Below are 13,438 nucleotides of genomic sequence, written 5' to 3' on the forward strand. Positions count from 1 at the left end.
TTCAATAATGTTGGCAATTTTTTGTAAATAAGCATTTGCTTTTGTCTTTTCTAAGTTAGTTTTAAAATAAAAAAAAAGAAAATGGTTATATTTCATACTTGTATATTTTTTAAAGATCCTTAATTTGTATATATCATATATAAAGTAATATATCCAGAATATTGTATACAATTTGTAAGCAGATCCAGCAATATAGAACGTTAAGTTTTTCAAGAGGTGGAGAGAAAGGCATTACTTGAGTAGTGTGATGTGCTTTTAGGTATTTGAAATTCAATAGATGATACTGATTTTTTTTCACCAATCTGCTGTTTTTGCATTTTACTAATGCAACGGACTCTAGTCATTTCCAACATCATGTTATTTATTTTCATAGAAAATTTAGCTAATCCTAATACCAGACCAAAAGAGGTATGAGGAGGAGGCTCTGCAGTCCCTTGAGGATGCTCTGCTATTCAGTAAGGTCACAGAGGGTCTGACCTTTACCCTTAACACCATTTTCTTACACTACCCCATTATCTGGTATAAAAAATCTATTGCTTTCAGTCTTCCACACAAATCAGCATCCATGGCTCTCCAGAGTTAAACATTCTAATGAAAGAAATCCTCTTCCTCTCACTTTTAAATGGCTGATAGCTTATCCTGAGATTGTGATCTCTATTTCTTGACTTTTTCATATTTTTGTGGCACCTATCAAGCCTCCTTGGGATTTTAGAGCAAAATATTAGAGATGCTGGAAATCCGAAAAAAAAACAGGAAATGCTGGAATTACTCAGCATCTGTGGAGAAAAACAGATTTAATCTTTCAGTATAATAACCTTTTCATCAACACTGGAACACATTAGAGATGTAACAAGTTTTAAATTGCAGAATAAAGGGGATAGGGCTGAGAGAACAAAAGTCAGAGAAAATAGAGACTGAGAGGAGTGAATAATCCAAGCGGCGGTCATGCTGCTCAAAGCGGGTGGTGAATGTATGAATGGAGGCAGTGTATATTAGTGATGGATGAAATCTAAACTACCAGGAGTGGAGAAACACCAAGAATCTCACATGTTCACTAAGATCATGTCTTATTCTTCTAAAGAGTATAGGCCCTTACTGCTCAATCTTTCCTCGACAAGTAAGTTCATCTCAGGAATGAATCCATTAAACTATTGCTACATCATCTCTGAAGCAAGCATATCCTTCCCTAAAAAAGAAAACAAAAACTGTATACAGTGCTTCAGGTGTGATTACACCAAAGCCCTGTATCGTTGGTGCAAGGGGTGGGAAATGCTTCCTTCTGTTTGAAATGGACAAGAAACTCTCTCAGGCCTTGGAGTGCCTTTGCTCGGCTCAGCCAGCAAGGGCACTGATTGTGTCAATCAGTGATTGTGTCAATGATTGTGTCAAAACTGTCACGGTCTATGAAAGTTCAAAAACATTCAAAAACTGTTAAAAATTAACAGTGATTTAAAATATTTTTTAAAGTATTAATTTCTAAAAAGAAATTGAAACACTTAAAGCACTTAAAAACATCAAGAAAACTCATTTAATTCCACATTACTCCTCAGGATTTGCAGCAAGTTTCAATCTACTGTTGGACTCCATGAGGTGCACCAGCAATGGGTGGCCAGCAAGTTTAGGATTTCTGTATTCACACAGTAGTGGCATTTACATGGAGAAATGCCAGCTGTTCAGCACGGAACAGTTGGTATTTCCTGGAAATGTCCAGCTTGAAGCTTCATTATTATGGTTTGTAGAAGTGATATAATTTGTGGCCAATTAGGAAATCTGTAGCTAGACATGCCACATTTTAATTAAAGTTCTACCATTGAGTATAGGAGTTAGGACATTATGATGCAGTTGTATAAGTTGTCGGTGAGGCTGCACTTGGACTACTGTGTACAGTTTTGGTCACCCTGTTATAGGAAAGATGTGGTTAAACCGGAAAGAGTGCAGAAAAGATTTACGAGAATGTTGCCAGGACTAGAGGGAATGAATTATAGGGAGAGGTTGGTCAGGCTAGGTCTTTATTCCTTGGAAAATAGGAGAATGAGGGTCGACCTTATAGAAATGTTTAAAATTATGAGAGGCATAGATGTGGATAGTAACAGTCTTTTCCCTAGGGTAGGTGAGTCCAAAACTATGGGACATAGATTTGGGGTGAGAGGGGAAAGATTTAAAAGGGAATTGAGGGGTAACTTTTTCACACAGAGGGTGGTCAGCATATGGAATGAGCTGTCAGAGGAAGTGGTTGAGGCAGGTACAATAGTATCATTCAAGAAGCACTTGGACAGGTAAGTGGAGGGGAGGGGCCTGGAGGGATATGGGCTGAATGCAGGAAATTGGGATGAGCTAGGTGGACAAGTGGTTGGCATGGACTCATTGGATCAAAGGGCCTGTACCCCGCTGTACTGCTCAATGACTCTATTGGTTAATTTGCAAAGAATTACCCATCTAATGGTCATCAGTGGTGGTTTAGCAGAATGGCATCTCCGTGGGTTTGAATCTATTAATTCTTTACCATTATGGATTTGGAAGATTTAAGATAAAACTCTTCTCCTTCCTTAACATTAAAGGTTTTTCTTCTTTTGAGCACTTGTTAAGAGGGGGTTGGAACGTTGATCACCCGGTAACTCTAAATAGCCAGCTCTTGAAGTCAAGCCACATGATTTCATAGAATTAGGCTGGTTAGGGACATTCTGAGTATAGGGCCAATATTTCAGTGGAGACAAAACAGCCTAATCATTTGCATTTCTTTTTTAATTGTGTATACTTTTCATAATACCTGGCCAAGTTTGACCTCTTTATAAAAACTGTCTATTCTGGTAAACCAATTGGTCTATCAAGCTGTCAGAAGATACATCTATTTTCCGATGGGAAATTACAGCATTCAGTTTCATTTACATCGTAAACTTCAGCATTCCCATTTGCTTTCGAAGCTGAGATCACCTCCTGGAGAATTAAGGAATATGGGGCGGTTGATTTGAATTAAAAGATCAGTCCTGAAGTTAACTGAGCAGGCTTCGTGGTCTACTTTTGATTCCCATCATTTTCGGCTTGAGCACAAATCATTTCCCGCGGTCAATGCCAACTGCACGGCTCTCAGGAAGCAAACGGGGAGATGGGCCTTAGCTCCCGCCGCTCATCAGCACCGAGCTGGCGGGCGGGCAGTTGGTGCCGCGGTTGCCGCGCGCGGGCAGGTGACGTTAATGGGGTCGCGGAGAGGGGCGCCAGGGGCGATTGGACCGTCGGTGAGTCGGCTGGGCCACGCTGGCGGGGCTGCTGGAGCTCCCCGTCACTCTGGCTTGGAAAGGCGAGCAGACATTGATAATACGTTTGTCCACGAAGAAGACATAGTTTCCACCAGAAGTTGAGGGTGGGCAAGGTTCGTATTTACTTAAAGCGCAATGGAAATGATTTTTTTTAAAGAAAATATCGAACTTAAGTTTTCCCTGGTTTTATGTTGCGTACCCATCAGTTCATTAACATCAGAGCTGCTGGCTCTTCAGTCCCTTTAAATAGGTTTGAGGGATATTGTCCGCTTAGGAGAGGCTGCAGAGTTCCTCTCTTCTTTCCCCTTCACCCTAAACTTATGCCACCTTGTTTTGGACTCCCCTACCCTGGGGAAAAAGACTGTTACCATACACCTTATCTATGCCTTTCATAATTTTAAACATTTCTATAAGGTCCCTCATTCTCCTACATTGCAAGGAATAAAGACCGAGCCTGGCCAACCTCTCCCTATAACTCAGGCCCTCTAGTGCTGGCAACATCCATGTAAATCTTTTTCTCCAGGAATGACCTGATAGAGGTCTCTTAGCATCTTGAACAATTTTATGTGTTTGGGTAGTTGAGGTGGGGCAAAAAATGTTCTGCATGTGAATGAGTCAAAACTGGGGACATAAATATGAAAATCACTGGATTAACTTCAAAGCCAAAGAGTGCAAAATCGTGAAATTTCTGCCATAAAGAGTAGTTGAAACAAATTGCCATTGGCATATTTAAAGGGAAGCTAAATTGACATGCTAGGGAAAAGATTCTTATTATATGGTTAGATGAAGAGAGGTGAAAGTAAGATCATCTGGAGCACAAAAGACATGAAGGATTAATTAACTTGAATGTTGATTGTGATTGCAAAATGTAACTTGCCTGGTATAACTGCGCATGATTTATTTTGTAACTAGTGTGTCTGAATAATCACCTTTACCATTTTGCATTAGAATGTTTGTTTAAAAATGCAAGGTTGCAGAATTTTCCTGATGTTACAAAGCTGTATGCTTTTTCAAAGAAATGTAAAATATATCAATAAAAATTGACAAGCAATAATTAACAGTGCAGAAGAATGAGAGAGATCTTTTCTAACGAAGATAAAATTGCACTTCAAAGATAAAATAAGATTAAGAGCAGAGTGGCATCTGTTCATGGCCGTGACTTTGGAAAAGACAGTGTACAGAAGCAGCAGACAAACCAAGCACAGTGCCAAAAAAATTCTTTGTGTTGCAACTGTAATTCATTTTAAAATTTATTAGAGTATATTTGCCTAGAAAAACTGAATACAACATGTTTGTCAAATTTGATGTTGGGGTTCTGAACTGATCTTTGGGCTTTTCACTACATTCAAAGCATAAGCACCTGTTTCCACAGAGTGCTCTGGGCACTCAGAAATGTCATCTGTCAATCTGATATTGATAACTTCATTAATTTTATCTGTGTGTTGATATGAACTCTGAACATTTTGATTCATTGGTGCTTTCTAGTGCCAATTAAGGAGAGAAGCATCTTTATGAAGTTATTGATTCTCTGGTAGTCTGTCCTCAATTGATTCAGAAGTGCTTACTTGCCAATTATCAGTGAAATGGTATTGGTTTATTATTGTCACATGTACTGAGATACAGTGAAAAGCTTTTGTTTGCATGCCATCCAGACAGATTATTCAGAATGTGTATGGTGTTGGTATTTTATTTTCCTGTTCCTGTACAGATGTGTTATAGGGAGCATTTTTCTCAATTTTCATGTTTTTGTAGCAGCAGTTATTATTGTGGTCACTGATTTAGGTGACATGTTCTTTGGACAAATTGAGGTAAATGTTCTCAGCACTATTTTGGACTCCCCATATCTATGTATGTAATTAACTCACGAGCAGCAAAATAAACAATTGCCTTCCACCACCAAAACTGTGGGTTCAAGGGAATTGAATGTCACTGAGCATTAAAGATCACATAATAGACTTCCCAAAACCTTGGATAATTACATGCATGGTAGTGAGCTGTGCAGGTTAGGGAAATCCTAAATTAGATCCCTGAAATATCCTGTGTTACTTGTCTTTGGATGGCAGTTGGACAATATTATTGACCCTATTGGCCAAGTAATTAGCTCCCATTTTTTTTATTTCAAAAAAGAAAATCCTTGAACTCTTCTTTCTTTGGCAGTGCTTTACTCTTTGCATTCCTTGAGTGTTGTCACCACTAAAATTCACATCATGGTGGTGGGGAGGAGAGGGTGATGGTGTTTCATGTTGGGAATGCATGGAAGTCCAGAGACCTAAGAACAGGATTTGGAATAAACACAAAATGATTTTGCTCCTGAAGCAAAACCAATACCTATTTATTGGCTTTTGCATGTGGCATTGTTCCTCTTTTGGTACTGCTCTTGGAATAACTATCCAACCTAGGAAATTACGGATGAAAATGTTATTCAATGAGGTTGTGAAAGAAAAAACTATTTTAGTTTGTGCATTCCACCCAGAATCCATATCCTCAACAACTGACTTCATTCTCTTTCCCTAGCCATTGTCTGACTTAGAATTAACCAGAATCACCTTGACCACTACGTCACCTCCAGTCCTGAAGTTAGTTGCAAAGTGAGTCTCTGTGCGTGTGCTTGTAAGAGTCTAAACGATGCACATTTGCAAATTGTTACCAGTTGATTGGCTGATTAACAGCAGCAAATAAAAGGAAGGTAGGTAGAAGTGGAGTGACCATTGTGTGAGTGGACCAGTGTTAGAGTGGGGGACTGACGCTTTGGCTCAAGGGGTGGCGAGAAGAGGTGAAGGTAAGTCTCTGGTAAGTTTTTCTTTCTTTCTTTCTTTTGGTGTTTCCTTTAGTGCCAGGCTAGAGTAGTTAGAATGGGTCCAGGGTCAGTGGTGTGTTCGTCTTGTGAGATGTGGGAGTTCTGGAAGACATCCAGACTCCCCGATAACTACATCTGCACGAGGTGCATCCAGCTGCTGCTCCTCACAGATCGTGTTAGGGAACTGGAGATGCGGCTGGATGACCTCCGGCTCCTCTGGGATAATGAGGAGTTCATGGACAAGAGCTACAGGGAGGCAGACACTCCTAAGCTGCAGGAGGCAGGTAGCTGGGTGACTGTCAGGAGAGGGGAAGAGAATAGGCAGGTAGTGCAGAGTACACATGCAGCTGTTCCCCTCAATAACAGGTATATCGCCCTGGATACTGTTGGGGCAACAATCCACCGGGGAAAACTGCAGTGACCAGCTCGCTGGCACTGGGCCTGGTCTTGTGGCACAGAAGGGAAGGGGGGAGAAGAGGAGAGCAGTAGTGATAGGGAATCCCATAGTAAAGGGTGTAGACAAGAGATTCTGTGGATGTGAAAGAGACTCCTGGATAGTATGTTGCCTCCTGGGTGCCAGGGACGTCTCGGATCGGGTCCACAGTGTTCTGAAGGGGGATGGTGAACAGCCAGAGGTCATGGTACATATAGGTGCCAATGACAAGGGTAGGAAAAGAGTTGAGATCCTTAATAGGGAATATAGGAAGCTAGGTAGGAAGCTGAAAAGCAGTAATCTCTGGTTTGCTGCCTGTGCCACGTGCCAGTGAGGGTAAGAATGGGTTGATTTGGCAGATGAATGCGTGGCTGAGGAGTTGGTGCAGGGTTTCAGATTTGTTGATCATTGGGATCTCTTCTGGGGAAGGTATGACCTGTACAAAAGGGATGGGTTACACTTGAACTGGAGGGGGACCAATATTCTTGCGGGCAGGTTTGCTAGAACTGTTGGGGAGGGTTTAGACTAGTTTGGCAGGGGGATGAGAACCAGAGTGATGGGTCAGAGGTTGGTGCATTTAGTGTGCAAGTAGATGCAGAGTGTAGAAAGACTGTGAGGAAGGATAGGCATTTGAAAGGACAAAATTGCAGTCAGTTGGATGGGCTGAAGTGCGTCTACTTTAACGTGAGAAGTATCAGGAACAAGGGTGATGAACTTAGAACATGAGTAAGTACGTGGAATTATGATGTGGTGCTCATTACAGAGACTTGACTTGTCACAAGGGCAGGAGTGGCTGCTGGATATTTCAGGGTTCAGATGTTTCAGAAGGGACAAGGACAGAGGTAAAAGAGGTGGGGGAGTCGCTTTGCTGATCAGGGTCAGTGTCACAGCTGTAGAAAGGGAAGATGCCCTAAAGGGATTGTCTACTGAATCAGTGTGGGTGGAGGTCAGAAACAGGAAGGGAGCGATCATTGGGAGTATTATACAGAACACCACCACCACCCCCTTTCCCCCCCCCCCCCCCAATAGCAGCAGAAAGACTAAGGAGCAGCCTGGGAGGCAGATTTTGGAGAGGTGCAAAAATAACAGGGTTGTTGTCATGGGTGATTTCAACTTCCCTAATATTGATTGCCACCTCCTCTGTAAAGAGGATAGATGGGGCAGAGTTTGTTAGGTGTGTCCAGGAAGGATCCCTGACACAGTATGTGGACAGGCTGGCTAGAGGAGAGGTCATTCTGGACCTGGTACTAGGCAATGAGCCTCATCAGGTTTTAGATCTCTTGGTGGGAGAGCATTTTGGAGATGGTGACCATAACTCCTTGACCTTTACCATAGCCTTGGAGAGGGATAGGAGCAGATGATATGGGAATGTATTTAATTGGGGGAGGGGGAATTATGATGCTATTAGGCAGGAACTTGGGAGTGTAAATTGGGAACAGATGTTCATGGGGAAGTACACAGTGGAAATGTGGAGGTTGTTTCGGGAGTACTTGCATTGGGTTCTAGATAGGTTTGTCCCATTGAGGCAGGGTAAGGATGGTAGAGTGAAGGAACTGTGGTTGACGAGACGTAGAATATGTTGTAAAGAGGAAGAAAGAAGCTTACCTCAGACTTGGAAAGCATGAATCAGGGCTCTGGAGAGTTACAAGGTAGCCAAGATAGAGAATTACAAGGGAGCTTAAGAATGGACTTAGGAGAGCTAGAAGGGGTCATGAGAAGGCCTTAGTGAGTAGGATCAGGGAAAACCCCAAGGCATTGTACATGCATGTGAAGAATAGGAGGATGACTAGAGTGAGGGTAGGACCGATCAGGGATAAAAGAGGAAACATGTACCTGGAGTCAGAAGAGGTAGGGGAGGTCCTTAATGAATACTTTGCTTCAGTAATCACCAGCGAAAGATACCTTGACATTTGTGAGGATGGTGTACAACAGGCTGATATGCTAGGGCATGTAGATGTGAGGAAAGGCGATGTGCTAGAACTTCCTAAAAACATTAGGATAGATAAGTCACCAGGGCTGGATGGTATATATCCTAGGTTATTATGGGAAGCGAGGGAAGAGATTGCTGTGCCTTTGGCGATGATCTTTGCATCCTCACTGGTGACAGGAGTAGTGCCAGATGATTGGAGGGTGGCAAATGTTGTTCCTTTGTTTAAGAAAGGGAGTAGGGGTAACCCTAGGAATTACCGACCAGTGAATCTTACTTCAGTGGTGGGCAAATTACTGGAGAAGATTCTTAGAGACAGGATTTATGGACATTTGGAGAAGCATAGGCTGATTAGAGACAGTCAGCATGGCTTTGTGAGGGGCAGGTCATGCCTCTCAAGCCTGATTGAATTCTTTGAGGATGTGACAAAGCACATTGATAAAGGTGAGGCAGTGGATGTGATGTTTGATAAGGTTCCTCATGGAAAGCTCATTCAGAAAGTCAGGAGGCATGGGATCCAGGAAAACTTGGCTGTGTGGATTCAGAATTAGCTCTCCCATAGAAGAAAGAAGGTGGTGGTAGATGGAGTGTATTCTGCCTGGAGGTTGGTGGCCAGTGGTGTTTTTCAGGGATCTGTTCTGGAACCCCTGCTCTTTGTGATTTTTATAAATGACTTGGATGAGGATATGGAAGGGTGGGTTAGTAAGTTTGCTGATGAGACAAAGGTTAGTGGTGTTGTGGATAGTGTAGAAGGTTGCTGTAGGTTACAACAGGACATTGATAGAATGCAGATCTGAGCTGAGAAGTGGCAGAAGGAGATCAACCCAGAAAAGTGTGAAGTGATACACTTTGGAAGATTGAATTTGAAGACAGAATACAAGGTTAATGGCAGGGCTCTTAGCAGTGTGCAGGTACAGAGGGATCCTGGGGTCCACGTCCATAGATCCCCCAAGGTTGCCGCGCAGGTCGATAGGGTTGTTACGAAGGCATATGGTGTGTTGGCCTTCAGTCGGGGTATTGAGTTCAAGAGCCACGGGGTAATGTTGTAGCTCTATAGAACTCTGGTTAGACCACACTTGGAGTATTGTGTTCAGTTCTGGTCACCTCATTATAGGAAGGATGTGGAAGTTTTGGAGAGGGTGCAGAGGAGATTTACCAGGATGCTACCTGGATTGGAGAGCATGTCTTATGAGAATAGGTTGAGTGAGTTAGGGCTTCTCTCTTTGGAGAGGAGGAGGATAAGTGACTTGATAGAGGTATACAAGATGATAAGTGGCATAGATTGAGTGGGCAGTGAGAGAATTTCCCATGGCAAAAATGGCTAACACGAGGGGGCATAGTTTTAAGGTGATTGGAGGAAGGTATAAGGGGGATGTCAGAGGTAAGTTTTTTTACAGAGAGTGGTGGGTGCGCGGAATGCACTGTTGGCAGAGGTTGTGGGGGCAGATACATTAGGGACATTTAAGAGACTTAGATAGCCACGTGAATGGTAGAGAAATGGGAGGGGAAAAGTTAACATTTGGGACGGAAGGGTTCGATAGATAGTAGAGCAGGATAAAATGTTGGCACAACATTGTGGGCTGAAGGGCCTGTACTGTGCTGCAGTGTTCTATGTTCTAACCCTATTATAAAGAATACCTGCATTATTTGATCTGCCTAGATCCCAACGCCTCTGCTCTGAGAAACTCATTCAGGCTTTGATCATGTTTTGTTGCTGGCTTAATTGGCCTCCTTTCCTCCATCCTTTCATTAACTTGAATTTATCAAGGTCTCTGTTGCTTGTATCCAGTCTCACGTGGTCTCATTTGCCCTTTGTTCCCATCCCTGCCATCTTGCATTGTCTTATGCTGCAATGTTTCATAGTTAAAATTTTTAACCTCACCTCTATAATCTGTACCAGCATTATAATCTTGCTTCCCAAGTTTTTTGTGAATGGTGGTTGTTCCTTCAATTAACGAATGTCTATGTTGTAAAATTTACCCTTCAAAATGTTTCATTGCTTTTGTACTTGCTGCAATGCTCATTTTTGATCAAACTTCTGGTCATTCCTCTGGAGAGCTCAATTTTTTGGCTTTGCTTCCACGTATCTTTTATTAGCTCAGCATTCAATTTGTGGTGTTGGGATGCGTTCTTGTAAAAGGTCCAGAATCATTGTAGGTTATCCTCATTCATGCTCATTGATTAATTAGGGTTGGGCTGGCAAAATTTTCAGCTTTCCATTCCTGATTTTTATCTAGTGTCTCTCAAGAACTCTTACATAAAGAATAAGTGAGGTACTGAAGGAGTGCAGAGACCTATAGAGCTAAGTTGTCAATTTTGCAGAGTAAATACTTGTGTACATATTCTGATTGTTTCTGTGAAATCTGTAAGGACTAATTTTGTTTCTTTATCTGCACAGGAATCACAATGTCTTGTATTAAAGCCAAGTCAAACTGGAAAGGCATGCAAGCAAATACACAGACAAACCTGTGTTTCTCCCCAACTCATGATGGTAGAAAGAGAAGTAACGTTACTGATGTTGTATAAGTATTTACTATATTGTAGATAATCACCTTAATAGGTGTTCATCCATAATTTACTCTCCTCACTCTTGAATGACCTGTTGATGCTGAGGTGTTATTTAATGGGCATTCAAATGAGTATAAACAAATACTGAAGTAATACTTTACCTTAGTGATTCTGTCCATTTGTACATTTTTAGGGTAGGTCGCCAAAAAAACACTTAGGGATGGGTGTACATTTTCTTCCACTGCCCAATAGCTTGGAGCTAATACCATCTCATTCATACCACTATTGTTTCAGGCTAACTTGGTTAACTCGGCACAAAGTATACTTAACAACTTCATAATTTGGCCATTGTGGGCATGCTATGTTGGCGACGGAAGCGTGGCGACACTTGCAGGCTGCCCCCCAGAACACTACGCAAAAGAAGCATTTCACTGTGTGTTTCGATGTACATGTGACTAATAAAGATCTTAAAAAGCAAAACTTATTGACTTCTTTGCAATTATCTAGATTAAAGGTCTTTTCCCAATCTGTCTTACTTATGATAGCCAATATGCTAGAATGTCATGACCTATGACAAGAAAGTCAATGGACCATTCATTGCCATCACTTTACGTTTGATCACCTGGACATAAATAGAACATCTGCTTTCAATTCTGTTTTGTACTTCAACAGTTTAGTGTTGTTAATTGTTAACAAATATGGCACTACACAGCATAATAAAACATAATGGAGAAATAAATCAACTTTTTTGCTTGTGAAAAATGAATGGTAATCAAATTGGTTAGCCATTTTACAGTCTACTCATTTTTTTTCTGTCGTTTTCACTGAAAAGTAAAACTTCTAGCAGGATGTATACCAGGCAGGCAGACAGCCACTCCACTGCTGTCCTCGCACTCTTCCCTCCAACACTTCGCACTAAAGCTGGCTTATATCCCAGTATCTTATCTCCTTCTATAAAAAATATTACTTTGATAGCAGATGTCAATGCTTCTATCTAATTGGATAAGATTTTATTTTTAGATCCAAAATCCAGCTCAAAATTAAAGGAATTGTCATTGATTTGTGAAGAAGATTCTGAATTATCTGCAACTGATAAACCAGTTCCTGGTGGTCAAAGGTTAGTGCACTTGTGATTTTTATAATGAGATTCCAAATCTGAAGAAAATCCTGATGCATTTTGAACTAGTTAGCTGCAATTCAAAATGTATATTTCAATTTAGTAATGGTTACCACTAGGAGTCGTGCTTTGAGATAAGACTTTAGGAGGTATCATGGTTTTTATTGTAAAGGGGGTGGAATATCATTGTAGGAAAGCCTTGCCACAACTGTGTTCAACTGGATATGTGGGTCTGTTTTGGTCACGTTACTTGCATTGGAGGTAGTTCACAGAAAATTCATCTGGTTAATTCATGGCATAAAGGGGTTGACATGAGGTAAGATTAGGTCTAGAAAGAGTTGAGAATGAGAGAGGATCTTATTGAGATATAACATTCTGAGAAGGTTTGATAAGGTGGATGCCAATAGGAGTTTCCCCTCATGAGGAAATTTAAAATTTTCAGAATAAGGGATTCTCCATTTATGACAGGGTTGAGACATTACTACTTGTGTTTTTTTTCTGGATTTTTTTTTACCTCAGAGTGTTGGGGGCTGAATCATTAAACATTTTCAAGGCTGAAATTAAAAAAAATCTTGTCTCTGAGTTGAGGGTTATGGGAAGCAGCTGGGAAAGTGAAGCTGAGGTCAAGATCAGTCAGCCAATATCTAATTGAATGGCAGAACTGACTTGATTGGCCAAATGGCTTATTCTTTCTCTCATATATTCTTAAATTCTGGTACAATGCAATTGTGTGGTACTGGCTCCAGAAGCTGAGCTTTTCCAAGCTAATAAGGGTGGTGATGATCTGCTCTGGTGACCTCTGCCTTGTAGATGCCAGATGTCAGCTTTCACTCATCACCATGATCACACAACTGAACATCAGGCTGCTGTCTCTCGGATGGTCACTGACCTTATTTCCTCGGAAGATCTTCCCTTCATTCCCTCTACCCTCGTGGAGCCTCAACCTTGAACATCCTACTTCTATGCAGACTTTCCTGGTAGACCCACATCTCAAATTGATATTGTCCTACATGACATTTTTGCTACCTTGACTCTATTCTTTGTGTAACTGTTCAGTCCTTTTCCACCATCTTCAATTAGATTTCTAGTATCAGACACATCTTCCTGGATCCTTTTCAGCATTCTGAAGGGGCTTTTCCCTCTATAACCCATAACTCCCCTTTTCATGGCACTAACCCATCTAATTGCAGGAGATGCAATACCTGCTTTTTAACTTTGGCCTGTTTCACCATCCAGGGACTTACAGGTGATGCAATGATTCACTTGCAATTTTCCAATTTATGCTGGTGTCCTGCTTAACACTGAGGATGTGTTCCCAGGAATGAGAGCATTATGGAATGTGTGTAAAAAAAAAAAAAAAAAGGTCATTTTAGCTTTATAATTTGAAAGATGCATTATTGAC

The 13,438-nt window shown here is 41.4% G+C and overlaps 1 protein-coding gene across 2 annotated transcripts in view; it reads left to right on the forward strand.

Annotated features, from left to right (window-relative positions):
* Positions 1-10,828: 10,828 nt before the first annotated feature.
* Positions 10,829-13,438, forward strand: part of LOC127569852 (uncharacterized) — a 29,788-nt gene continuing 27,178 nt past the window's right edge. Inside the window, exons 1-2 of one of the 2 annotated variants that reach the window (XM_052014832.1) lie at positions 10,829-10,914; positions 11,940-12,036. In XM_052014832.1, coding sequence (XP_051870792.1) covers positions 10,854-10,914; positions 11,940-12,036 — 158 coding nt within the window. In that variant the 5' untranslated portion in view covers positions 10,829-10,853. The remainder of the gene's footprint in view (positions 10,915-11,939; positions 12,037-13,438) is intronic. The other variant, XM_052014833.1, reaches the window with a different exon arrangement.

This window comes from Pristis pectinata, chromosome 4, assembly GCF_009764475.1.
Source record: "Pristis pectinata isolate sPriPec2 chromosome 4, sPriPec2.1.pri, whole genome shotgun sequence".
Classification (NCBI taxonomy): Eukaryota; Metazoa; Chordata; class Chondrichthyes; order Rhinopristiformes; family Pristidae; genus Pristis; species Pristis pectinata.